Source organism: Passer montanus, unplaced genomic scaffold (genome assembly GCF_014805655.1).
Source record: "Passer montanus isolate IOZ18808 unplaced genomic scaffold, ASM1480565v1 scaffold66, whole genome shotgun sequence".
Taxonomy (NCBI): Eukaryota; Metazoa; Chordata; class Aves; order Passeriformes; family Passeridae; genus Passer; species Passer montanus.
The window spans coordinates 1,282,455-1,309,954 of NW_024371704.1; the positions used below are offsets into that span (position 1 = coordinate 1,282,455).

The 27,500-nt window shown below is 44.0% G+C and overlaps 1 protein-coding gene across 5 annotated transcripts in view; it reads left to right on the top strand.

Annotated features, from left to right (window-relative positions):
* Positions 1-595: 595 nt before the first annotated feature.
* The window catches only part of IKZF2 (IKAROS family zinc finger 2), a 119,258-nt gene continuing 92,353 nt past the window's right edge, over positions 596-27,500 (top strand). The window contains exons 1-6 of one of the 5 annotated variants that reach the window (XM_039728696.1): positions 596-1,358; positions 2,231-2,300; positions 2,437-2,513; positions 2,739-2,774; positions 4,066-4,114; positions 4,797-4,901. In XM_039728696.1, coding sequence (XP_039584630.1) covers positions 4,081-4,114; positions 4,797-4,901 — 139 coding nt within the window. In that variant the 5' untranslated portion in view covers positions 596-1,358; positions 2,231-2,300; positions 2,437-2,513; positions 2,739-2,774; positions 4,066-4,080. Of the gene's footprint in view, positions 1,984-2,230; positions 2,301-2,436; positions 2,514-2,738; positions 2,775-4,065; positions 4,115-4,796; positions 4,902-27,500 lie in introns of all 5 variants that reach the window. The other 4 variants (XM_039728698.1, XM_039728699.1, XM_039728700.1 and 1 more) reach the window with 4 other exon arrangements.

A 27,500-nucleotide genomic window follows, 5' to 3' on the forward strand; every position in this document is an offset into this window, starting at 1 on the left:
GTAGACACAACCTCAGCTTCTCAATGGGCTGTGAATTCTGGTACCTAATGACGGCATTACCGGGGTCACCAGCGCCCAGCAGCTCCAAGAGAAGAGGGCAGGACAGTGCTGTTGCACCTGGCCCAGGACCTGTGGAAAGCAGGGAAAACTTCTGTGCGGGATTATATACAACATTCTCCCTCAGACAAGAGTGCTGGGCTGGGGCAAGCCCCTGAGGGGTCTGCGGGGTGTCTGTCCCCTCGCTGTGGGAAATGCTCGGGGCCGTTCCCTCAGCCTTGGCTGTAGGGCAGAGAGAGGATTTCCCTCAGGACATTAAAGCTGGTTGTCACTCTCTTCCCACCACACCGATTTCCCGGGACCGGCGTGGAATGCCGTGCAGAGGCTTTACTTGTACCCGGGCCGTCTCCACGCGGAAACTCCGCTCATTTCGGCCGCGAATGTTTAATTAAGCAACGAGCCGGGCCGCCCCCCGGGCGGTTATAAATAGAAGTGCTGAATCCGCCCCCCGCCGCGCCGGCCCCGCGGGGGCTGAGGCGCCGCGGGGCGGGAAGGGGTCCGAAGGGGCGGGGGGGCAGCGAGTGTGTGAATATGTGTGTGTGAATATATGTGTGTGTGTGAGGGAGTGAGCGTGAGTGTGTCAGGGGTGGGTGTCCGCGGGATTGAGCCAGGGAGTGTGTGCGTGTGAAGGACTGAGTGAGGCAGCGAGTGTGTCCGTGTGAGGGACTTTGAGGGGAGACCTGAGTGTGAGGGAGGGAGGGGGTGCGTGTGCAGGGCTGAGTGTGAGTGAGGGAGGATGTGAGTGAGGGCGAGAGTGTGAGTCCGTGGGGGATGTGCTGAGTGTGAGGCAGTGAATGAGTGTGCGTGGGTTCGAGCCTGAGGGAGGCACAGCGTGTGTCTGAGGGAGTGTGTGTGTGTGGAGGAGGAGGAGGAGGTGTGTATGGGTGTGAGGGAGTGCGTGTATCTCTGAGGGAGTGCGTGTGTGTGTGTGTCAGGCAGGGTGTGCGCCCGTCTGTGTGTGCGGGAGGGAAGGGAGTGTGTGAGGGAGGGAGCGAATGAGTGTGTGTCTCTGTGTGTGTGTGTCTGTGGGAGGGAGGGAGGGAGGGAGGGAGAGCGGCCGCCGCCGCCGCCGCCGGATCGGTTTCTCGGGGTTTGACCAGCTGTCCCAGGCTAACCCTCTGCTCTCTGAAGATGGAGGAAGTAAAAACAGGATTACCCTTAGCTACGGCTCCTCCGCCGCCTTAGTCCCCCCACAGCCAACTGCCGTGCACAAACACACCTCCACTGGGCAGAGGGAGCCGACACTAATAAACACACAAACAAAAGGGGGATGGAACTGACTCACTGCCTGCGCGGCTGAGGTAAATCTGCGCCTGGCTTCTTATTATTTCTTTCTTTTTCTTTCTCCCCTCCCTTCCTCCCCTCCTCTCCTCTCCCTCCCCGGTCCCCCCTTCCCCGGCGGGAGGAGGGACAGCTCCGTTCCGGGGCCGGCGGGACGCGGGGCTCGGTCCGTCCGTGCGGGTCTGTGTGTGCCGAGGGTCCCCGAGCCGAGCGCGGCTGTGCAGCATCCCCGCGGGCGCCGATGACTTGTTGCTGTTAGCCCAAAAATATATATATAAAAAATAAATTAAAAAAAAAAAACCAAAAAACCAACCAACAAGCCAACCAAAGGAAACCCCCCCAGGAAGAGCAGAAGACAGCGGGGGCAGAAGCAGAAGCCGCGGCGGGTCTCGCCGGTCCGTTAGCCAGCCCGGCCCCGCTGCCATTTCCCTCAGCGCCCGCCGCCACCTGCGCGCCCCCGGGGGGCTGCGGCCTGCGGCGGGGACAGGGGGGGAAAGGGAAGAAAATGACAAGCGAGGCAGGACTTCCATGACTTTGACAGGTTGTGGCAGGGGCGGGGAGAGGCAGGATGAGGCGCGGAGCCCGGCGTCGCCCAGGGCCGGAGCGGCGCTCCGGGGAAGTTGGCCCGGGTTCGCTGCGCGGGGTGTGAGTGCGCCCGCCGGGCCCCCCTCTTCCCATCCCGCCCCTCATCCCCTCTTCCCATCCCGCCCCGCAATCCCTCCGCTCCCCCCGATCCCGTGGAATCCGTAAGGAACCGGTGGATCAAGTTTTCCTCTCTCTCTCTCTCCGCGGTAGTTAATCGCATTGCTGTAGCACCGGCTGACCTCCCTCCCTCCCTCTCCCTCTTTTTTTTTTTTTTTTTTTTTTTTTTGTTCTTCATCTTCCTTCAAAGTATGTGCCATTCCTGAGCGAGTTTCCCCGCCGGCTCATCCCGGGGCTCCCCGGCTCCGCATGCCCCACCTGTAAGTGGCGGGGGCGAGTTTCTCTCCCCTATCCCTCTCCCCCCTCCCCATCTCTCTTTCCCCCCTCTTCTCCCCCCGCCTTTAAAAAACCATTTTTAAAAAAAAAAAAACTTTCTCCATCTTTCTGTGTCTTCAGCTCGAGCAAAACTCTCTCCCTCCATTCCTTGTGGAGAGGCTCAGCAGCTGGGATTTGCCATCACCAGCCTAAAAATGGTGACCAAACTTTTTCTTTTCCCTCTCCTCTTCCTCCTCGTCTCCCCATTGAAGAAATAAAAAAATAAAATTTCAAGCCGTGTTTTAATTTCGGTTATGGATGTTTCTGTGTTTCTTTTTGTCTTCCCTTCTCTTCCTCCTCCCTTCCTCCCCTTTCTTTCCTTCCACTTCATTGGCTGGGATGATCTTTCCCTGTTGCTTCTGATGTTTCTTTCTTTTTCTCAGTGTGTGCCTGCCTACCTGGACTAGGGGAAAGATAAGGTAATTTTGAAGGGCTTGAGGAAGTGGCTTACCTGTTCTGAAAACTTTTTTGCTTTTTTTTTTTTTTTTTGAGATTTCTTTTTGAGAGTTGTGAAAATCAGTAATCGAAGAGAGTTTGGTAGCAGCTAGGCAGGTTGAAATTTAAGTGTTATGTGCTGAATGCCTTGGGAATTTGATCTGCTTTATACCAAAGAAGAGCACAGAGAAAAGTATTTATTTATTGGGGGAAAGGCAGGGAGTGGGGGGGGGGGAGGGAAGGAAAGAGGGTTAAGGGAGGGGGAGGGAAGTGGTTTTGGAGACAAGAAGTGAAGCTGCCTGTTTTCCAGTAAGTAATGGAGAAATTCCAGGAGCCAGGGCTAAATATACTTGGCGATCAATACAGAAATGGCTCATTGTGAATAATTTAGCTGCCTGGTGCAGTGAGAGTTTTGAAACTAAAGGCAAAAAAGAGGCCATGGAGGGAGAGAGGAAATAAAATTTTCCTCTGGTCATGTCAGATTCTTAACTTTTCTACTTAAAAGAACATAGTTATGATTATTGATCTCTCCTTTTTTTTTTTTTTTTCCTCCCCCCACAATATATATCAAATGATAGCTAGGGGGTGTCATTCTATACAGTTACTTGGGTTTCGGGAAAGTAATAGCTTGTTCTGTGTCAGCAAAGTGCTTCCAGAAACTTTAAGATTGCTTCACACCACAAAATGCGTGATCTGGGAGTATGAAATGTGGTGTTTGGCCCTGTGCTGTGGCAGATAAATAGGGTTAGAGTGAACAGGTGTGTGTACAGGTGTGTGAGCACACAGAGGTGAGAGACAGAGCTGGAACAGGGAAGGGACACGGGAGGGTTTATTTTGTTTAGACCAGGAGGCAGTGTCTTGTAGCGCGTGTGAAAAGAGCAATTGCTAGTAATATCCATATCCTCAAGGTCTCTTCTGGCTGCAGATAGATAATTGATAAAGCATTAAAATCCCAGCTTGAAGAAAGAACAAGAAGGTCAGGGAAAAACTCGCAGATCGGGCAAAAATGTGAGTGGGGCACGGAGAGAGAGGGATGGTGCGACCAGGGTGATCCAGGTGCCACCTGGCCAGGAGGCAGCTGCACGTCTCCTCGCATAATTTACAGGAAGAGTTCAGTGATTTGCAAACGAGCACATGCAGTGCACTTGTGTGTTTCTCTAGGCAGTGGTTGCAACAGCAATAAAATGGGCAACTACTTAGGGCTTTAAGTAAGTTTAATCATTTAATGGTTGATACTGACAGGCGTCTCTGAGGGTGTACTTTTCTGCCTTGCAGCACTGCACTTTGACTATGGAAGCAGAGGCTGTTGATGGATATATTACATGTAAGTAGTCATTTTGTTTGATTATTCTGTATTACTTTTCTTTTCCTACTCTCCTTTGTGTAATGCAGAAACCTGAAAGTTTAGCTTCCTTGTGTACAGTGTCTGCATTGACACTGAATTAGTAGCATTTAAATACAAACTTTCTGTATGACTGAGAAATGCATGGGGATGGGTGCATGGGTGATTATCTCTAGGTTTAAATATTTGCTGAGGGTGAATGAACTTTGCAAATGAGAGAGAGTTCCTCTCCAGAAATTCAAACTTCAGCCCAAAACTTTTTATGCCTTTATTTCTCTTGTTTTCTGTGTGGGGGGGCTGTGCTTTGTTTAACTGTCACTTAACCCAGAGCTTTTGGGGGAAGGTCTGTGTGGTGAATTACTATTCCAGTCTTCCCTTGCCCAGCCTGGATTGGAAAAGTAATCCTAACTTACTTAAAACCAAGCAGCTGGGACAAGGTTTGCCACAGGAGTGTGAGTAAAAGACTGGTGACAGTAGCTCTTAAAATCAGCCAAACATTGCCTGGGGCTGCTGAGAGTCGAGCTCTGACGGGCTCTGGAAGACCCCGCTAGTGAAGGAGGGAAGGGCAGGGGCGCAGGGAGCGAGCGGGGTTGTGCTTCTTCATCTTTGCGTCTCTCGGCTGGAGAAGGGCTACAAACTTACGGGACCTGTGTTGTGCTCGCAGGTGACAATGACTATTCGCCTGAAAGGGAGCACTGCGGCATGGCCATCGACCTCACCTCTAGCACTCCCAACGGGCAGCACACCTCCCCCTGTCACATGGCAGGCAGTAAGTCTCCTCTTAAGCCTGTTTCTCTCCAGCTGAGGGTTGGGTTGGTCTGGTCCTCCTGGTCCTTGGTTTGCTTGCCAGGTCTTAGCCACAGGGAAGATTTCTCTCTTTTTTTTTTTTTTTTTTGGTTCTTGTTCGTGCTGGTGTCTGATCTAAACATGAATGGGATTACTAGTCTGAACTATCCCAAGGTGGCATTTGAGAGCTGGTCCGTACCTGCTCCAGGTAGGAAAACACTAGGGTTGACATGTGCTAGTTTTGTTTCCGCAGGTTCTGAAATCCAAATAGAAATTGTTGTTATTATTATTACTACTATTGCTTACTTTGCTTCCCGAAACAGCTTGAAGGAGCTTTATTTGAAAACAAACAAGTTTTATTTACAAAACTATAGTTGATTATAACAAACTGAAAGGAGTTTGGTTTAGAATGTCGGGTAGAAACTGAGAGTTTAGTGAGTCTGCACAGAGAGAGTGTCAAGAGCTGGTAATATTTATAGAATTATTCTTCTGTTATATATGGGAGGTGGATAAATGTAGTTTTCGCAATTTCTTAAAAGCAACAATCTTCATTTTCTGTGTGTGTGAGTGCCCTACCTTGTTTAAGTGTTGGTTACAATGTTACACCAAGATATTTACCTTAATGTAACCTCTGCACTTATAGTCCTGAAAAAATGTAGCACGCTTTGCTTTCAACATACTTAGTGTTCCTCTCTACGTGATACTAATTTTCTTTCTGGCTTGTGTGCACTACAGATACATATGTATCTATTTAAACCGAGAGTTAGTGTAATGACCTACCGAAATCTGGGAAAGAAAGAGAGCTTCTAGGGTTGCTTGCTTAAAAATGCACAGTGCACTGCCTTCAGAGTCTTTCTGAGAAAAAGATGTTACTTTCCTTTAAGAATTCTTTCCTCTTGCAAATTACGGGTAAAGCACAGTTTTATGAGCCTTTAAACTGAGGGTTATTATGAAGATCTCTCAATTATATACATGTTGCTGGAGAATATGATTTCTAATACCCTGGACTGAACTTTATATGACAACCACCCATAATTCAGCATCTTTAGACAATTCCAATTGTGCTGCACTGGGGTTCTGATACACTTTATTATGTTGTAAAAGTTTTACTACTCACTTTCTTCATTTTCTTTGTTTCCTTTTTATTAATGGGAAGGCTTCATTGGAAGGGAAAAAAGTATCTCTGTTTTAAATCTTCTTTATAATCTGGACTGAAAACCAAAGTCAAATTAGGAATAAAAAGATCTAGAATGAAGTCATGCAGAAGGCTTTAACACACTCAGTATTTTCATGTTCATTGTGTTAACATTTTCAATGGTTTCTAAACTTCATTAGTTCTTTGCAGCGCATATGTATCTGCAGCCTTGGTGAATAACTTATTTTTTTTAGAGGGGTTTTTTGGCCTATCATAGGTGTCTCAAATGCTTTGAGATTAGGATGTGCTGCTGTTGAAAAATTAACAGCGTTAAATGATGCTGCTCTGCCTGGGTCTCCCATGCCAAACAAAACTCAAGCTTCTTAAATTTATTGTAGTTTTTTTAGTCTTTGCAGGCTTAGGATTGTTTTGCAGAGAGGAGGCTCGTGCTGCCTTAAACATGGAGGATATTGATCAGAGGTTGCCAGATTTTGTGGCAGCTGTTACATTGGTTCATTTAAGGTTTTTGGCCAAATCTTGAATCTGGCATGTGTAGGGTAAATCGCCAGGCTGGGCTGTAGAGCTTTTCACCTGTTTCATGGGGCACAGGAAATCCTTTTAAAGGTTTGGTAACTCAGGGGCCTGCACCTCTTTTTAAATTAAAAACGCTTTTGCGTTTTTTTTGGTATTTTAAAAGGAAAGATAGAGGTGGAATAGCTGTTTGAAATATTTTGCATGAATTTAGTAGCTCAGAGCAGATTGACCCATAATCCTTTGTTTTAGGTTGAGGCAGTGGCTGTGTTCTGTTTCACACTGGTTTGATTTCCAGTGGGTTGCTGGAGATTAAGTTGTGTTGGCTGCTCTTACAGGGTGTGTCATCCTGGCTGGGTAGGACTTGGGAATGCAGGAGGTGATACAGGGAGCAGACCCCAAATATTTCACTCCTGGTTTGGTTGCCAGCCATTTCCAGAAGTGCATGGCCCTCTTTGGCTGTGTGCTCTGGATGTGCACTGCAAGGTAGAGATCCAAGTTTTGACCTTTGCTCTTCTTGCCTTCCATTGAATTGTTTTGAACCACAGCTCTTGATGTTGTCGGAATTTGTGTCTGGCTCAGAAGAAGAAACACCAAAAGAGGGAAATTTCTTGGAGCTGTGCTGAAATGACTGAGTAGTGCTCTCCCAGCAACAGCAAAATTATGTGCTGGGTAAAGAGTTTTCTATGTTCATTAGCCCCTGGCAGTCTGTGTTAGTAGTTCTGTCTGGATTACTGATGTTTTCAGGTTCTATTCCAAAAGGGCTTGGGTCGAATATTTTGGCTGCTGCATCCTTTAACCTATTGTCATTTTCAAGTATCTAGATGGTATTTGTAGGTTATGGACGGGGATGACACTCAATTTTCCTTGTGAATGAGATGATCCTGAAAGATGAATCACACTAAATCACCTGTCACAGCTAACTGATGATCTTACATATACCTGCCTTTAGCAGAACACTGCATGTGTGTTGGCAGATGCTGTGTTCTAAAATACTTCACTGTATTTTTATGTAAGCAAAGATTTAAAATACATGTAAATAGTCAAACCGAAGAGGTTGATAGATCATCTCACTTTTCTCTACAGCAAAAGATGAATTAGTGTTACACCTGCTGAGTACAGATGATATATTTACACAGCCCCAAGTCTGGAAGTCCAGATTTTCTTTTGATCTTCCATAGGAAAACTCTTACAAAGGCTGACAGCCAGAGCTGGGTGTCACAGGCTTGCTCAATTAACTTTGTGTTGGTACTAGAGAGTTCCCTGCATGGCCCTGAGCCCCCCACAGACCCCACTGAGTTCAAGGCAGTCTGTCTTGTTCCCGTCCGTGAGTGCTGAACTGGGCTATGAGTGATCAGAAACCTCCGAATAGGAACTGGCATGCTAATTAAAGGCTAATGGGGAATCCTTATAAAAGAGGCTTTAAAAAGAAATAATTCCCAGTCACCTCCCCACAATGCCACACTGAGTTCTTACTATAGTTATTAGAGATATTTTTTTTCCTGTAGGTTAAAATGGACTTAGAGGAATGTCTGCTTTAGAAACTGCAGGGGCACAGTTGTTCAATTAGTTGACTCAATCATTGCTTTGTATAGGATGAAGGACACTTCTCTAAGATCACTGGCCTGGTATCATAGGGAAAATAGTAGCAGCAGCTATTAGCATCTGACAGTCAGCGACAAAGGCAATTTCCCCTTAAATTAGAGGCTTGACAGTGGGTGTCCCAGTTAACTTTCTTATCTTTGCTTTCATAGACAAAAGGAGCCCTTAAATGAAACAGAGTCAGAACAATCATAAATATCAAACCAAACATCTGATGTTTGAAACCGATTAAAATTGTGGTATGCTTTCAGGAGGTGTTTATAGTAGCTTGAAGCGTTAGTGAATTATGAGAATTAATTCATTAAGAGACTTAGCCATGTTGGCTGACTCTGCTGCTGAAAATAATGAGGCGACGGCGTTTTCTCCGTGGTGGGGAACGATCGCGCTGTCTGACGAGATCGCTAATTGGGACAGCAGCACTAAGTGGGAATGAATTCAGCAGTGGTGTTTAAAGAGAACTTGAGCAAGGTTTTATTATAATGTAGCCAATACTATATTCCAAGTGATCGGGGTGGACTGTCAGTTGCACTTTTTCTGGTGGCATCAAAGCCCCACATCTTTCCTGATCACTTTCATTTTTGAAGCCTGAGTTGTTAAAGAACTCCTGTTTTGTCACAGTTGTGTTGTCCTGAGCAGAATTACATGTACCACAGCTGTATTGGTGCATCTGTAGAGATAAAGAAATGTAATTTTGGAGCCTGGCTGTTGGAATGAAACCACATAAAGTTAAAAGTTGCTGCATGCCTCAGCTCCGTGGCAAACAAGCCTTGTCACCACCAGAATTTACTCCCAGGCATGTGAGGCTGAACCTTGCTCTGGGATTCTTTCCTGGCTCATGGATGTGTTGTGGGTTTTCAGCAGGATGAGGTGATGGAGACTTTCCTTTAGGGAGGGTGGTTGAAGCAGGCCGGGCTGGACTGCAGAGGGGGGACTGAATTAGTGCTTTGAGCTGGTCACTCCCCTGATGTGTGTACTGCGCCATGAAGAATTCTGGCAGCCAAATTTCTGTGCTCTGAACTGGGGATTGAGGTCTCCTTTTCTTCCAAATGTCTTGGAAAGTGCTAAAAACTCCTCAGCACCTCAGGATGCTGAGGAATGTTCTTTCCTCAGCAGCCTTTAAGGAGTACGGTAGGCAGCATTTATTGGTCTGGGTATCCCCTGCCTCAGTGCAGGGAGGTGGACTTTTGACAGTCACTTGAGATGCCCTCTAGTCCTTTGTGTCTGACTTTGCAGTCTTGACAGTTTGATTTTTTAGCCCTCAGCTATGGAATTGCGCGGTGATGCCCAATACAGATGTACCTGTGGTTTGGCAGCTTGAAGGACAGTGAAGATGGACTTTGCCAAGATGAGCTCAGACATGAGGGATGAGCTCAATAAAGTGTGGCAGGGAGCTGTAAGCAGTGAGCTCCTTGGACACTTACAAGAGCATGGTCTTTGCTTCAGTCTTTTATCATCAGACTTCCTGAGAATTGCCAGGGCAGTAGTAGTAATCAAAGTTTTAGCCAATGTATTAGCTTTCTTGGAGTTTGAGAAGAAAAAATAGTAAATGGAAAGGTGATCATCAGGATTTTAACAGAGGTAGAGGGTTTTTCCACACCTAAGAAACCAAAGCTCTGCAAAGTAGTGCTGCACTGTGTTTCTTGAAAAAACTACAACGCAAACAGGGGAAAAGGTTAACTGGAAATTAAGCATTTCCTGGGATGTACCTTGAATTGTTATAGCTTTATCCACATCAGCTCAGATTTTTCACACTGGTGTGGTTAAACTCTGTATGTAAACCAACAGAGAGTAGCCACAGAAATGAGTTGGTGTTTGAGTGTCTGTAGCCCACAGTGCAATGGTGAAGGGCTCCCCTGGGTGTTTTTCCTATCTTCTGTCACAGTCCTGGCATTCCCTATGGAACTGCATACTCGGCTGCAAAAACATTCCTCCCTCTCAGTGAGTGTTATAACGAGGGTGGAGTGAAATGATCAGTTAATCTCATTAAATAGGTTTTTACTCATTCTGATGGAAGTCCCTTGAAAGGTCATCTGCCAGGGCTTTGTTGCAGCACACACCTTTCTTGGGAAGCTTCTGTTATTCTCTTGGACTGTCAGGTTCAGTTAACTTTCCCTGGTACACACCCTGTTACAACACTGTGCTCTTGCTAGCTTTGTAGTCAGCAAATTTTCAGTGTTTGCTTCTGGAATTTCAGTTCCTTTTCAGACATGCCAACAAAAAGAGCAATCCTCATCTTCCATGAAGTATGACACTTTGATAGCAGCTGGATGACAAGATGTGTTGGAGGAGAGCGTTTCCCATCCCTGAATCCAGGGGAAGGTGCTAGTTCTGTTGAAATCAATGGATATCTTCTCTCAGGAAATTGGTTCTAAGGCTTGTTTCCAGTTCCTGTGGGCCACAGGCTCTGTCTAGTCTTTCAGCTAAGTGATGGTTTCTAGGTTGACAGGACTAAGTTTTAGAGGTGGAAATGCAGCTTCCTGTGCTGCCGTTGTGCAATACTGAGGGTGAGCAGTGCTTGGCCTTCCAGTACCAAGAGGGCACCTTGAAGGAGCGACGCCATCCTATCTGGGAAGAAAAGGTAGAGCCTCCTTTTCTGCCTTTTGCTTCAGTAATCCCAGTGAATAAAAATCCTTGAAGAACCCACCTTGAAGCAGGTTTAACATTGACCTGTTCTAAAATTCTGCAGAAAATAGAAGACAAGGCTGAGGCACTGCTCTGTGTAGTATCAGGAGCAGTTACCAGCCCAGGTGAGGAGCCTGTGTCACAGCGTGTTGTCCTTTCCCTAGGGTAGCGTGCACTTGTCTGGGGTCCAGGCAGCTGACTGCTGCATCCCAGTGCAAGGAAGCAGAGCTGGATTATCACTGAGAAGCAATGAACATGACAGATATGGCTCTGGGCTAGGTCACCAGAGGCCCAGTTTTTCTCCAAATTCTGGTCATTGTAGGGAGTCCCTTCATGTTTCTGTGCTTTTTTATTTTTTCCCCCTCTTGCCTTTTATTTTCTGAATCACAGAAGCCGTAGATCACTTAGGATGGAGACTTGGATGGTACATGTTAGCCTTTGTCAAAAGTAAGATGTTTTTACAGTATCTTTTTGCTTAGGGGTTATTTTGCATTTAATTTTTGCAGCCCCACAATGAGATGCATTCAGAAGTACCTTAATACCGGTGCAGCTTATTTCCTGTCCTGCACAGGAATTGTGGTGGTCCTAAAGTACCCTGTTGTGGTGTGATCATATTATAGCAACCATGGAATTTTAACTCTTCCCACACCACTGAGCATTGCCAGGTCTGCGTGTGGACGAGCCCCTATTCACACTGCCCAGCAAAACGTGCCCTTGATCTGGAGCCAGGTCTACATTACTGGCTTCTGCTGGCACTGCTGTGTCAGCCTGTGGCTTTGAAGAACTGTAATCCCTCACAGGCAGAGAGATGCTGGCAGAAGCTCCAGCTCTGAGCATAGCCCTGGCTGTCAGGGTCACCTGCAAGTGCTGTTACAGGTGTTGCACTGGAAAGTACCGTAAAACAGCAGACACTGTTCCTGGAAAAGCATGGGCTTGATTGATCCCCCTCATTTCTGTGCTGATAGGTCATGTCAGCTTCTGTGAATTAAAATGTCTTTTTTGGGTTTTTTAACTGACTTTTTCTTTCTGTCTGCCTCTTACTTTTAAAAAATCTTTCCAGTTTGGGGGTTTATTCCTGTAACGCTGTGCGGCCAAGGCATAGCACTACAGAGATAGTGGGCTCTGTGTGCATTGTATGACCTCCTTTAGCTCATGGTTTCTCTGTGTTTGTCCTGTCCAGAGAGGTCACAGGGCTCTTGGTCTTCCCTTTGGTGAAACTCAGGTGGGTGGTCAGAACCCTATGTCCTCTCAGGAGTGGGTGCAGGCACACGGTTTGTGGTGATTGGGAGTGGGGCCCAGCCTCATCCCCAATGAGCTACAGCTGTGCAGGACAGGTGAATGACATTGAAGGTAACGAGACACGTCGCACTGCCCAACCACCAAAGGGAGCAGAGGGCACACAGGGGCAGGGCATCAGCATGAGGGGATAAAAGGCTGGGCTGAAGAACAAGAAGGGCAGATGCTTGCAGCCTTCTGAGGTGCCGTGGTGTTACTGTGTGTGGGCAGGTGCCTGAAGCCCTCTGCTGAGGTGAGGTGGTGCTGTGTATGGGCAAATGCTTAAAGCCTTCTGAAATTGTGTGGTGCTACTCTGTGTATGGTGGCCGTCTCAGCTGTGACATATGGGGGGGGAGGTCAGTCCTAGGGCCAAACCATGCTCCCACCCCCAGTGTGAATATCTGTGTCTACCAGCTGGTAGTGAAAAAAAAAAGAGGAGTTGAAGTATGTATTTCTCCTACACAGGTAGGAGCCCCTCTTCTTAGCAGACTGTGGGTTTTACACAAGGTATGAGCCAAGGAATCTGATTCACTGCAGAGCTGTCTGCTCTCCCCACCATGGTTTCATGTTACTTGGAGAAGCTGCACAGACTGGTTTGTTCTAGCCTCTTTTCCTGCTGTGGTATTGGTACCTACCACCTGTAAGGTTGCTCTGGGTACAGATGTAGTCACTGGAGCAGGGGAGAGAGAAGGGGAAGATCAGTGTGAGTATTCAGGTCCCTGCCCTGTTTCTGGCTTGGAGAAGGCCTTTGGAGGACTTGGTGCTACTGTCCACCCTGAAACCCCATGCAGTGGGGTAGAAGATCCAGCCACACCTTGGTGCCGCTGTTGTCAGCGCTTTGTCCTGGGGGTTGGATGTCTCAAACGTTTTTCAAAGGAGGTAGGAAATCCTGAAGTACATAAACCTTGTTTATCCATTCACCTTGTTGCCTGTCCCACCTACCATGTTTTTTTGTGGTGAATCTCCTCGTGTGAAGGAGGTAAGGCGGGCTGTGTTTTCTCTGCAGCCAGTGGCAGATCTGGGCAGGGCTTACAGGCGAGACGCTCCGTTGGCCGTTGAACCGCATTCGTGACAAAGCGCGACATTCCGAGGTGGGGGATTTTCTTGTTTGTCCCCTCTGTTCCTCCACTTGAACAAAACAAATGTTCATCTAAAGATGTCTGGGCTGTGACCTGCAGCATCAGGCTGGAGTTTTCTCAGCTTCTTTTTAGTGATGTTTTCCCTGCATTCCCCCCCAGCCTTTAAAACCTCCCAGTTCCATCAGAAGAAAGTGATGTTGTCCTGGTTTTTCTCAGGGGTGCATGTTCCCTCAGTCCATGAAAATTAATGTTAGTCAGTGGCAGAGAATGCTGGCTGCAGAGCCCTGTGATATGCTCAAGTCCATGGTAATTTTTCTCATAATTACTCTTTGATTTGGGAATGCCTGTGTGCAGTTCTATGAGAATTCACGCCTAATCTTTTGTAGACATCAATTCAGCTTTTGGACATTTTATGATTCCTTTTGCAAGCATAGTTGCTTTTTTAAGGTAATTATCTAGCCATAGAACACAAACTGAGAGACTTTTGGTAACTATTTGTGCTTCATTTGAACTTCAGCAGTATGGATTAAATACCTGCTTTAGTCCAAGGAGCACCAAACAGGATGGTGTGAGTTCCCTTCTTCTGAAAATGAAAGAAATTGCTTTTTTCTGTATGAAAACAGCACATCTTTCTACCCAGAAAAGATATGAGGTTTATTCATTTGAGGAAGAGTAGCTGCTCTCTTAAAGTTGTTGGATGGTTTTAAAGCTTCCAGGAAAGAGTGGCATTAGACTGAAGACCTTGTTCTGGTTAGCAGCCAGGTCTGTGACAAAGGGAGACAGCTCAGGCAAAAGAATAAAATGGCCTTTGGTTTTTAATCTTATTTCTTGAGAAATTGATATCCTGCAGGGTTTCCCTTGTCAAGATAACTGCCCCTGAAGGAGAATAAATCTTATTAATTAGCAGTTTTGCATACTGCTTTTAATTGTTCGTTCCTAGGTGCAGACTTTGTATTGCACTTGCTCTGTCGTGGTGAGGGGCCTCTCTCCTGCAGCCCTGGAGAGTCTGCCTGAGTGTAGAAATATTTCAGAATGCACCATTGGGCCTTAAATTTACTCAGTGCCCTAATCCTCATCACCTTTCAGATTTAGGCATGTCCTAAATGCAGTTGTAAGTAATAGTTTTACAGTTTAATCTCCCAAAATTGGGTCAACCTAACCAGTTGTTTTGACCTTGTTACCAGCCCAGATAGCTCCTGGCTGAGTCTAATACATCTCCATGCAGCTGTGTGGAATAATCTGGGGTATCAGCTTTACTTGAAACCCCCTGTTTGAAATTTCCCCCCTACCTTAAATGCACAGGCCTCTCTTTCTATCACTGTAGGGCATTATCATTTGGATAATCTAGTCTTCTAGAGAGTAATACCACAATATTTTCTTGTTATATCAGGCTTTTTCAGTTTTAAGAGCTTTACAAAGGATACCATTTGAAGAGATACAAATGAGTGGACAAAATTTTAGGCTTATGAGGTGGAGAAAAAGTAGGGAAATTAATATTAGACAAATTCAGCTCCTGTAGGTGGGAGGCAGGCAGCTTCATAATTTGTGTGTGTGACTGCAAATTGTCAGACTATAGGTGGAGTTCAGAAGAATGATGTGCTAGTTGTGTATGTAAGGGTTGAGTAGTACATAACATTAGCAGACTGAGAGCTCCATGACTTTTTTCTTGGCCTTCTTTTAAATTTGTATTCTACAAATTGCACAATTTATTTTTCTAAAATCCCGTGTACCTACATGTGAATCCCAGAGTGTTCTCATAGTCTAAATGCTATGACCCATCAGCTGCCCCCAAATTACCCAATATCAAGTAAAGAAGGTTGGTAGCTGAAGAAAAAGATAGGAAAATGTGTCCAGCCCTGGTTGCTGACAAGCCCATACATGTGCAGTGCAGTAATACAAATGGAAGACACTGAGAGAGGATTTCAGTCACATACAACAGAGAAGGACAGGCTTGAAAAATACTAAGAAAGTGCAATTCTTTTGAAACGAGGAAGCCAGAAAGAGGAGAAAGAGGTATGTGAACTGTGCCTTGGCTGAAGGAAAAACTATTGAGCACCACCCTTTTCAAATGTCAAATGCATGGGAAAAAGCTGTTGGAAGCCAGTCTCTGCTAAGTTTCCTCCTTGCAAAACCTACTTTTTTTGTGAGATGTTTGTGCAAAATCACCTCTCTGGTCTGCCTGTGAGACCAGACATGACTCAGGCCATCAGCATGTAACATGGTTTCAGGTTGCTGTCTTACTGCTCTTGGTCTAAAATGCTGGAAAGAAGTGTTTGCTTTTTTCCTCACTTTTAAAGTGCTTCATTCATTTAATGTCATTAGTGCTATTGTTACTTAAATTTACCTTCTGACTGGTAACCATTAAATATTTATAGAGAAATCAATGGTAGTGAGATTTTTGCTCAAGTAAATATATATCACATATGTACTCAAAACCAAAGCAAACTGCAGTGCATTCCAGGAAATAATCTATAGTGCTGCTCTGTAATGTTCTTCCTCATCCTCATGGCAGGATGTTTTATCTGTGTCCCAGCTCACCCATTCCTGCCCCAGAACTCTGGCTGGTCTTCTTAACAGCCTAGAACAATGGTGCCTTAGGAAAAGAGTAGAAGATGCATTTTCCAGTAGAAATGTGAATGATAATTGCCATATAATTATCCAAGGTTTCTTAATGACTGGTGCAGGGAGATCCTTAGGTTTGATGCTATGCCTGGTGGACAGCACCCCAGCCAGAGACTGCTGTACTACAAGAAGAGAATGGAACTGGCTGGAGGCAGAGCCAGCCCTTCCCAGCATTTGGAAAGGGAAAACTATTTTTGACAGAAGGTTGTGATGTGGCAATGGAAGGTGATGGTTTAAAACCATTTAAAACCAATGCCTAATTAAAAAAAAAAAAAAAAAAAAAAAAAAGTAATACTGGGCTTAAAATGGCTTTGGAACCAGGCTTAAGTTCATTGGAGGGGAATAGACAAAGATGTGATATAGACAACACAGCCAATGTGCACAGGGCAGTTTATTCTCCATATTGGCTCTCTGCAGCATTTTCTTGAGCAACTATAGATGGAATAAATCTTTTTAGACCATCCAAGAGATGACCTTAATCAATTGTTCTGGCCAGGTGTTTTGGAAGGGGGAAAGCTTCCTTATGAGTCAGTGGTGAAATTTCATTTTATAATTATGACTGTAGTTTATAATAATAATTCTAATTATATATATAAACAGTTTAACCTACTACAATGTAAAATGGTAACATTTGCTGAGCTTTGGCTGCTTTCAGATGGTGAAAATGTGCTGGTGGTTGTTGGCTGGATTTCAGAAATATTTGTCAAAATTTTGTGTGCTATGTGAACAACAAAATTTTGTGTGGATTAAGCAATTATTAATTCTCTCCCATTATCCGTCAGCTAAAACTACAACTAGCTCATTAACCAAAATTAATTGTAAATAAAGCCGATCTGTTGTTGAGGAAACTAGTTAGAATGGTAATTGGGTAATGATGATGCATTTAATTTCAAACTGCAGATTTAAAAGCTATTCCTTTTGGCAGTGATAGAGCAAGGTGTTCTGAAATGAAGCCCGGTGCTTGTCACTGTCATTGTCCTCTTAATTAATGCCACCAGGACTGCCTGTGTTTTGAATCTAATTAGTGTCCCCTGCAGAGCACTTGGAAATGTCCTGGTTCTGCTCACCCTGAAGCCAGTGGTTAAACTATTTTGTGACCTCTGTGGGCAGGAGGTAAGGCAGGAGGCAGTGTGGAAGTGGTGGTGTAGGACATTTCCTCCTGCAGCAGCACATCCTCGTGCCTGAGCTCTGGGAATAGTGGCTGTGATTTGGGATTTGCTACTGGTTTGCCATGGAGATAGATCTGGAGTTTCAGGCCAACAAAGCTGAATTGTGACTCAATGTTTTAAAAATGATTGAGTGAGTAATTTTCTGTGCAGTATCATTTCTGTATCTTTTGCCCCAAGGATTATTTACTGTAGAGTAACTTCCGGCATGTTTTTGCTGCTATTTGTAGTGTTGAGTTTTAATAAGAAAGGATTTGTTTAAATAAGATAATGTTTTTATTCCAAATTGCCCAGTTCTAATGGTAAAATTGGCTTCACAAGTAAAATCAACAGTTGTACCTGCTAGCCTACATGCACAATTTCTTGATGATTTTTTACTCTGTTTTCAAAATATATTAAATGCTACGATGAGATGAGCACAGTGTGTTTGATTTTAGCCAACTGCAACTTCAATCATTAACAAATGGGCATTGGATACAGAATATAGCATTCAGGAGGGCCATAAGTTGATCAGAGGGATGGAGCACCTCTGCTGTGAGAATTTGGATTGTTCAGCCAGGAGAAGAGAAGGCTTTGGGATGACCTAATTGTGACAAGAAAAATGGAGAGAGACTATTTACAAGGCTCTGGAATGACAGGACAAAGGGGAATGGCTTCCCAGTGCCAGAAAGCAGGGTTAGATTGACCATTAGGAACAAATTTCTGACTGTGTGGGTGGTGATGCCCTGGCAGAGGTTGTCCAGAGCAGCTGTGGCTGCCCCTGGATCCCTGGAAGTGTCCAAGGCCAGGCTGGACAGGGCTTGGAGCAGCCTGGGATAGTGGAAGGTGTCCCTGCCCATGGCAGGGGGTGGGATGAGATGGGTTTTTAAGGTCTCTTCCAACCCAAACCTTTCTCTTATTCTCCTTGTCCCATCATTTGTAATCACTCTACTGATTTTTTTTTTTCTCCTGCTGGCTTGGTTTAAGGGGAATTACAGAATTAAAACATCGACTTCATCTTTAACGTTCTTAGTTACCAGACTTGAAGGGAATATAGAATAAATACATTTTACCTGTTTTATTTTTAACTTTTTCTCCATGAGATTTTTTTTTTCTCTTTTGTGCTTCCTGGTCCATGGGGAGAAAAACCCTTCAAGCATGTTTTAGTTACATCACTAATATTAGAACTGAGTAATCGGGTGGCTTTGGCAGCAGTCTCGTTTATAAATTGTTGGTGAGCAGATGGCTCACCAAGTTGGCATGCCAGCTCCAAACTTTCACAATCATGAGTCAAGTTTTAAATCCCAAGATTGCCTTACATTTATTAAACAAACACACATTAAAAATAAAAAAAACCCTCGTGGTATGTAACTCTCGATGGGTCTTCTCATTCCTGAGCTGTGTTTTGCACTGAAGCATGGCTTTTCAGCAGGCTCTGGCTTTGGGAATGCCTTTTTTTCTTAAATAAATGAAAGGGGAGACTTTTTTAGTCACATATCTGACAATCTTGCTGCTAAGAAAAACTAATAAATGACAGTGTAAGGGACATAAAAGTGAGACTTGGCAGTTCTGGCTAATGTCAAACAGTTCCATGATTGCGGTCATTCACAAATGAACTTACAACAACTTCTGGGTTGTATGCACAAATATTCTTTAGGAATAATTTGCTGGTATTTGGTATCCTGGGCATGCAGTTCTATGGCAATTTGTTTGTTTTCTGAGTGCAGGGCTGAAGTCATTAGGCAGCATCGAGTACAAATGTTACATTTTGAAATGCAAGAGTGAATATTTTCTGTAAGCAAAATGTAGCAATAAGGAAACTGGGCCAAGCAAGTGTGCTCAGACATTCTCCCTGTGAACACAGTGAAGTTCCAAAAGGGTCAGATCTTGATCCACTTGAGAATTTGGACTAATATTACTGGAAGGATTTCTGCTTTTTTCTTTTACTTTTTCCTTTTCAAGCTATTCCTTTAAGTAAAATTAATATGCTATATGTGGGTTATAATGCATTGTGGGACCTGTTATGGAATGATAATTAGACCTTATTTCTAAATGATTCCACACAAAGTGTGCTGTTGTAAATGCTGAACAACTGTGTTTCATCCATAATCATGTAATTGGTGTGTGCAGCTAATTAGTGTGTGTTCAGTTTAGGCCCAGATTTTTTGGAAATGTCTCCTGTTCTGGTCCTGATTTAGCAAAGCTCTTAAACAGATGATTAACTTCCATTGGCTTTAATAGGACTTAAGCACATTCTTAATCAGGGCCATTGTGTCAAATCATGTCTCTTGGTGACAATCAGAGCAACCTGCCAGGGCCGTATAAAAATATCTGTAGGTCCTTCTTAAATTTAGATTAATCATTTCTTTAATTTGTGAAGCATTTTGTTTCAGAATCTGAAACTCTGTGTAGGTACTTTTTTCTCTCTCTCTCTTTTTAAGCAAATGGTTATTGTCACAATCTAATTGTATGTGTAAAGTTTAAAGATTTTAACTAGCTTGGCAGGCTGTTTACATCAAATCTGTTCAATACACCTTTGAGATGGAGAAGAAAATAGGCATCTGAGAGTGCCTCACTGGAATATAAATGTCAGTGCTGATAGATATCTATGATAGAAAATTTGTGTGGGAGTAATAATTTAGTAATAAAATAGGTCAAATTAATTTTTATGCTGAAGGGGATACCTTACAATAACCATTTTGTAATTTTATGTTTGACAGTTTGCTCTGCATTATGTGGATAGGTGGAGCTGAGATAATGTAATCCATTTCCAGTTGTAAACAAGATTGCTTTAAGAGCTGCAATAGTAAGATGCATGTTGGCTGACTTTAAGCTGAAAGGTAATTGCCTCTGAATATTAATGTGCATGTGGGGATTTTGTTTTTAATTCTGGGATTTCATATTTGCCCTATAGCAGCTCTGAAGAGGCCCTTGTTTTCCCAAGCCCCACTTTGCTGCTAATTGAAGCTGATGGCAAGTGTTGAATTTTGGGTCCTTTGCTTCTGTTTTATGTGGCCTCTGTTCCTTGGAGAAGGCTGCTTGCTTTGGCTTTTTTTTGCCAATCATCTTTCAAGTTGAGGATTTTTAGAGATGCTCTTGTTGTCCTACAGCAGCTATGAGTAGTTCCTGGGATGGAGGAGGAAAAGGGGAGAAGTTGCAGCACTAACTAAATTGGAGCCTCTTAGAGAAATGAGAGTTAAGGTGCTGATCCATGTGCTCTGTAGCTGGCAGGCTTTCTCATGAGTAATTTAAGACTATCCAAAGCCCACTACACTCTGTGGGAAATTCTCTAATTCCATAATTCCACACACTTGTGGAGCAGACCCCTATCAAGGGGGCAAGCTGTAGGTAGTGACAAGCATGGTCTGGGGGAGCATCAGCTGGCTGTGTTTGTATCTGAAATTGTTTTAGGCATGGAAGGCTACAGCCAGAGTACAAGCAAGCTGTACCTCAGCTTTCCATTTCAATTCCAGCCCTTGGCTTGTCCAAGCTGTTCCATTACCACTGCTTCCAGCGAGGCCCAGCACTGGGAACAGCAGGATGGGTGTTGAGCAGGGTGTAGCTGCAGCTCTGCTCTGGAGCAATCTGCAGCTGAGCAGTGCTGCAGCAGCTTGGGAATCTGTTGTGTGCAGGGTTTTAACCTGCACACGTTTTAATTGCACCGGCTGTGTGGGCTGTCATTAGTTAGGACTGTTTAAAGGTGTTATAACTGGCAGGTGCCCCAGATGCCCTTCTAGCTGAGATGACTATTCCTGAGACAAGCATTCAAAGCAGAGTTCAGCATTCCTTGTTCTCTGTGGCAATGCCAGCATTTTCTTCTCAAAAAGAAAAGCCAAATAACAAAAAGGGATATTTTTAGCTTGGATCGATTTGCTGATCCAGTTTAGTGCATGGTCTCACACAGTGAGAGGGTGGTGTCTGAGCAGGGATGGGAGCTCCTGGATCTGTTTCTGCAGAGGCAAAGGCACTCTGAGCTGTGCTGATACCTTGCACAGGTCATCAACTGTGTGGTCAACAAGGCAGGCAGTTGGCTTTTCTGCTGCCTCTGACCCAGTGCAAAGGATGGCTGCCTCTTGCAGAGGGATGGGGCCAGCAGCTCAGAGGTGCTGGGTTCACAACCAGCCCTTTCACAGGTTGCCTTTATCTCACAGCTCACATTTGGACTGTAACCTCATATAACACCTTTAGTTCAACATTACTGGTGGTATGAGTGGGAGCCACTGAACAGAGACAGACTTGAATCTTCCATGCTCCTGCACCTTGCACAAACTTTGGGGTATTGAGCTTTTTGGTTCAGAATGGGTTTTAAATTTCTGTAGTGCCCCATCTCGAGTGCTTTGGTCTGACACTTCCTGAATTTAAGGGGAGTCTTGGAGGTATTTCAGTCATTTTTGCAACATGATGCTGCTGGTAGCAAAGCTGTTCTATGGATGCCTTTGCTAAAAAATTACTTAGCTACAGAAACATTTGACTGTAGGCTGATAAGCAGGAAAAGTGAGGGTGTGTGGGTTTGTGAATGTATGTTGCCCATTAAGGAGTCTCACTCAATGCTGGGTGCTTCATTACAATGAGAAAAATAACATAAAAGGATTCTAATAGCTAATTAACTTGTTCACTAATGGATCAGGCACTGTCTTAAGGGCAGTAGTTTAAAAGAGTCAGTTTAATGAAAGTTGACTGGAGGTATGTCCTGTGGCTATTACAAACTTTGTTTTATAATAGCATGTATTTTTCAGTAGCTCCTTGCCACGCTGTAATGTGGTTGGAGTGGGAGAAATTACAAAACTGACCATTTCCCGGCAGATAGCGATAAGTTTCTACTCAGTCACAATGCTCTATACACTGTGATAGGTTTATAATTATTATCCTAAGATTGATGTTTTTGGGGGGGAGTGTAAATTTGTGCAGCAGTAATCCATTAAGAAATCAATAATCATTCCATCCTGAAATGCAGTTTCTCTACAACATTATAAATACACACCAAAGGTTTGAAACCCTGCCGGTTTCCCCTTCTCCACCCCCCTCCTCCTGCTTCCCCGAATTCCAAGTTCAATGCCCTTTGTTGTGTTGGAGAAGCAGTTCCTGGTGGGACTCTTCTGTCAGGAAAAACGAGGCTGATGGTATTAGCAGGATCCTGAGAGCCAGTAACACTTTTTATGCAAACTTGGCTTTCCCACCAAAAGTACTCTTTTTGTCGTGGGGAAATTCTCCCTCTCCTCTGCCAGGGTTTCATCCCTGCTAGATGGGGATGATGAAGATTCATGCCTTGTTCCTCTGTAGAGAACAGTGGAGAGGAAGTATTATAGAAGTGCAAAGTCGTTGTATGTGCACATTTCCTTTTCCTCGTTCAGACTTGGTTCTTCATGTAACAGTTCAGAGGTTTGGCTATCAGAGACCCAGCACATCCTGCAGGACTTCCCTTTTTGCTCTGAATTCTCCCTAGCTGGGCAAACCCATTTTTGAATTGCTGCTATAAGTTATCCCTTGATGTAGAGAGCTGGAAACATACTTTATCTACGAGTGAGGGTGATTATAACTGATAAATAGTAGCTGAGCGAGGAAGAGTGGGAGTATTATTTATGTTTCTTTGTGGAAGAATAAATTATATGGGGTGAGGTGCTGGGTCAGCCTGGTTTTGATCTTGCAAGGAAAATTGTGGATGGAGCAGGGAGGTGCTATTGCTGTAGCAAGAGCCACAAAACACGGAGTATGTCTAATATTACATTGCCATGTCTTTTATTATTCCTCTGCTTTCTTTTTGCTAGAGCTGGTTGAAAAGTCATTTCTAATTAAAAAAAAAAATCTCATTTTTCCATCTCAGTTTAAATTACTATTATTTTTAGCATGCTCTGCTGTTGGTTGAAAAAAGGTGCATTTGTTAATGACAGAGTTGGTTTTTACACCCATCATAGTTGTTTAGGCCTAAATTCCCTCTTCCTCATTTGCCCCAAAAAAAGCATGCTTGGCTTGGTGTGGGTAACTCAGATATGCCTTTTCCTCCTCTGGTAACATTGTCATCCAGTTGATGGATGGTCACCAGCCTCTTCAGCCTTGAGAGGGAGAAGAAACAGTATTCATCACACCTTTGCTTTTGAGATGTGAGAATCCCAGGTTATGTCCAGAGGTCTGACAAGTGCAAAGTGTGAGTTTTGGCTGTAATTTGGTACATGTGTGCCTTGGCTTCTTTGGGAATACCAACATGGGTAGAGTCATACACGTGTTTTAGTGTTTGCCAACAGGGAGTGCGGGTGAGCTGGTGATGAACAAAACTGGACACTGAGAAGCCAAGCACGGATTCTCACCTCTGTAAGTTGGTCTAGAATGATCCAAGGCTATTGCCATGGTAAATTTTCTCACTGTGATCCAGTATGGAAGGAGCTTTCACACGTGCCTTGACTGTGGGGACACTTGCCCTTCACTGGTTCTCATTGGAAAGTGCAAAGTTGGATGCTAACAGGAAAAGACCCAGATGCCAGCAAAAGAAAGGTCTTGTCAATTGTGTTCAGTAGGTTTTCATTCAGCATTGACTTCTTGTCTGGTGAATTTGAGGTTTTTTTTCTGTAAGGCCGTGAACCCTATACTGGGTACTTTCAATAAAGAATAGTTTTTAATTTACCTAAAACTGTCCCTCTTGCTCAGATGCTGGTAGCATATGAGTTTAGCAAGGACTGACACTTTATGGGTTTTGACTCTTCTTATTTCAATACCTTGTAACTGGCTTCACTTCTTTGGTTTTCATACTGATTACTGATTTTATACATCACTAACACTTAATTTTGAAAATGTCTTATTTTTCCTCTTTTCCATCAACTTGTGATACAGAAGCAGCAGCTGATTGACAGCTGACTTTTTTTCTGCAATGGCTTGCTGAAGAGTTCATGCCAATGACATGTGGCTTTTCAGCGAAATAGGAAGACTTTATCACATCTTTTTGTTTTACCCATTACCTTTTTTTTCCAGTGGTTTGCAGAACAGTGAGTGCTAAAAGCCCAGTATCAGCTCACAGGATGCCGAGTTTAACAGATAGGGCTTTATTAGCTCTCGGTTGCATTTGTCTTTACTTCACAAGTCTCTATTTAGAATTACCTGTAAGTGGTTATTTTCCAGTGCGGTTTTCAAAGACAAACCACTTTTTTTCTTATTGTTGTTGCTGCTGGTTTCTTTAACTGCTAAAAGCTCATCACCATGTATATAACTCTTATGTGTCCACTGATAGCTTGAATGGCAAGTTACAGAAAGTGGTGTAAGTGGCTTTTTGGAAAGAAAATTCTTCAAAGAGAAATATTTAACAAACCAAACAATTAAGAGATGCCATCTCAATCAATAAGTTAGAGTTAATTGGCTGTGTACAAAGCATTTCTAAACAACTTCCCTGAAGAGTCTGTGTATTGAGCTTAGAGTGCCTTTCTAGTGAGGCTATTTTCAAAGGCTGGTTTCTTCTAAAAAAGCGCTCGTTTTGAATTTTTTCTTCTAATTTCCAGACTGAATGACATCTTGCATATGGGTCTCATTGAGTGAATATAACAGTATTTAATAACAGCTTTTCATTTCTTTCTTTGCATGTGTGTGCCTCCCTAGGAGTATCCCATGTTCTAGTGACTGCAAACTGCTGGTCTAAGCAACAGTCAGCAGCAGCTCTCAGCCTGTGGGCAGTAACAGCACTTCAGATGTGCTGCATTCAGGCGCCTGTGTTACCTCATTTTTCTGTTTCTGTTAACTTTATCAAAGTCTCCCAAGTACAAGACATTGACCACAAGCCGTGTGTTGGGACCAACGGTCTTAAACTGATAGTTCAACTTCATGCGTGTACAGGTGTCATAAACCCTATTGGAATTAAAAGGAAAAAAGAACTCCAAACCCCCTTATTAGGTTATGGATACGTTTCCAAAAGGGTATTTTATGCCAAGCCTGCAAAACCCTCTTCGGTGGTGGACAGGCATCATTCTCTGAACCTTCAGAGAACCTTCTTCAGGTGGAAAAAGAGCTTCCCCTCTCTTAGCAAGAGCCACCTGTCTCTTTGGAATGCCTCCCTCGGGATGTTGTAGGCCTGACTTTTAGAGATGGCAGAGCTTGCTGGACCATGTCCGAGGGGATCAGGAATTCACACAGTTGGACATTGGAAGAGTTGGTCCCAGTGGCTCGGTCAGTGAGACAGCAACCAAGCCTGCTGAAATGCCTGTCTGCTATCTACGAGTTCATTTCACCAGACCAGTGTTTCTTGCTTTGTGGGTTGTGTAGAGCTGTTAAATGTATTTAATGAAGCTCCCTCCCTATTTTTTTTTCCTTGACCCAAATGTCACCTGTAAAAGTCAAGGTAAATGGTAAGAAAGGAAGAAATTGCTAGCATGAAATTTGGAGAAATAAGTAGTTCAAAGCAAAATACTTTCTTAATGCTTTTCCTGGAAATTGTTCTTCCCTTTTGACCCACAAAAGGTCCTCACTGTGACTTGTAAGCTAAAGGACTGTGATTCTGGGTAATAGTTCTCCAATAATTTGAGCAGTGCTGCATTCAGATGAAGAAATGTGAACAGGTCTTGTTCAGGCAGATTCTCCCTTGTGCGGTTGGGTAAAGGAGTGGGGAGTAAATCATTGAGTAGGTATATCTTCCATTCAGCAGGAGCTGCACATGATGGGATTATTAGTATTTCTAAACTAAAGCCCCTGACAGATCTTTGGATGCTTAAAGCTGTTGTGATGCTTTACCAGATGGTTCAGAAACTCAGACTGGAATATCTCATTGGCTGGTGCTAAACAATGACATTTCAAACCCACACGTTTGTTTGGATTTTAATTTTCAGGAGGATTAAAGCTTTTTGGGATATGGGCTGTCTCTTTCCATATATATGCTCAGCACCTTATGTAGTTTAGATGCTTTTGCAGTGCCTTTATAATTCATCATATTACAGAATATTTGGAACTGTTGCACATTTTTAGCCATGTGGTCCAGCAAAGTGCAGACAGGGATAAGTGTGCAAGTTGTTTAATGCAATGATTGTGATGACTGCGACTGCTTTGTCTTGTGTCTGGTAATTGTGTGAGCAGGTGATTATGCTGAAATGTGCCACTTTGGATTCTGTATCCCTCTGTTCTTTTCACTTCTCAAATCTTGTCTTTGAAGCCTCAGTTCTGTAAATACTAATGTGTTTGCATAACTTGTCTTCAGTGCAGTGTTGATGCTTATTCCTCTTAGAGGTTGAGCTGTTCAGTCCTGACTCTACTCAATACATTGAATGAGACCCCGCTGCTCTTGGGGAGAAGATCAAAGGAAACTGGTTGGGTTTTATTCCCTTTCAGTTCCATGACATTTTGAAAACTGGATGGAGTGTCCCTCTGGCAAAATGTAAAAAATTTTTACGGCCTTCCAAATTAGGCAGTCCTCCCTGGCTGCCAACATGTCTGTCCTGGTTAAAACTACGATCTTTCTGCTACTTCTGAACTGCCTTGGAGCAGGAATGGAAGTACTACTATGAAATTCCCTTCTTAATTCCTTCGGGCAAAGATCGCTGTTTTGTTGTGTGCAGATAGTACTGGGTAGAGGTAGGCTACTATGTGAAAATGTGCACAGATCATTTTGGGATCAGGGGAAGGATTTGAGATAAGTGTTTGAGGAATGGAGAACTCGTTTATAATGCTTGTTTAAACAACAGTGTTGATGTACATTCTAGAGAGCAGTGAAGCAGGATGCTTTGTTGACAAGTCTGGGAGGTTTGGCTTTTTTTGTCCCTCTCTTACCCCTGACAGCTCAATTAAGAGAATAGCATCAGTGGGAAAACAGTTGAGTTATGTTGAGAAGAAAAAGGACATTTGACATAATTATTTTTGTGTTGGACTGGTATGTTCTATCCCACTGTTCTCCATATGATTCATTCTATTTGTGCATGCTTGTTGCACAGTATTAAATAATGTGTTTTTGGGGTTTTTTTTCTGTTAAACAAGTATTCCCTTAGCTTGTCTCAAAAAGCTGACACATGTTCATTCTTCACTCGGGGAGTTCTGCATCTGTCGACACTTCAGACATAATCAGTTTAGATTTCAGCAGCTGATTAGTGCTCACCTCTAACCAAACTCAGAAGCTGCTGCTCCAAATGGTAACAAATAATATCCTAATTAGTCCTCTGCATAATGATAGCAGGGGCCATAGCTGAAAGCTACTGCTCTCAGAGGCCTTCCTGCTCTAGTCCACTGGCCTTACAGACTGTTGGATCAGCATTTATGCCCAGCTTTTCTTCCCCCACCTTAAAATGCCTTGCAGAGCAATTAATTACGCACCTGAAGACAGGCATGAGGCACGCAACAGTATTCCACACACAGCTATGAACGTTTCATTAGAGGCAGGTAATTTGTGTGTGATTATGAAAGCAGGAGCAGGAATGCTGGGCAGCACTCCAGGATTATCCTGTAGCGCCGGGAGCCGCTGCGTGTCCCGGCGAAGCTCTTTGACCTGGCCGGCTGATGCAGCTCCCGCTGCCTTAAATACTGCCTCAAATACTGCCTGGAACAGGAGCCTGCCGAGCAGCAGCTGCAGGGGCCAGGACAGCACAGAGAGCAGCTCCTCTCTACTCCAGTGCCTG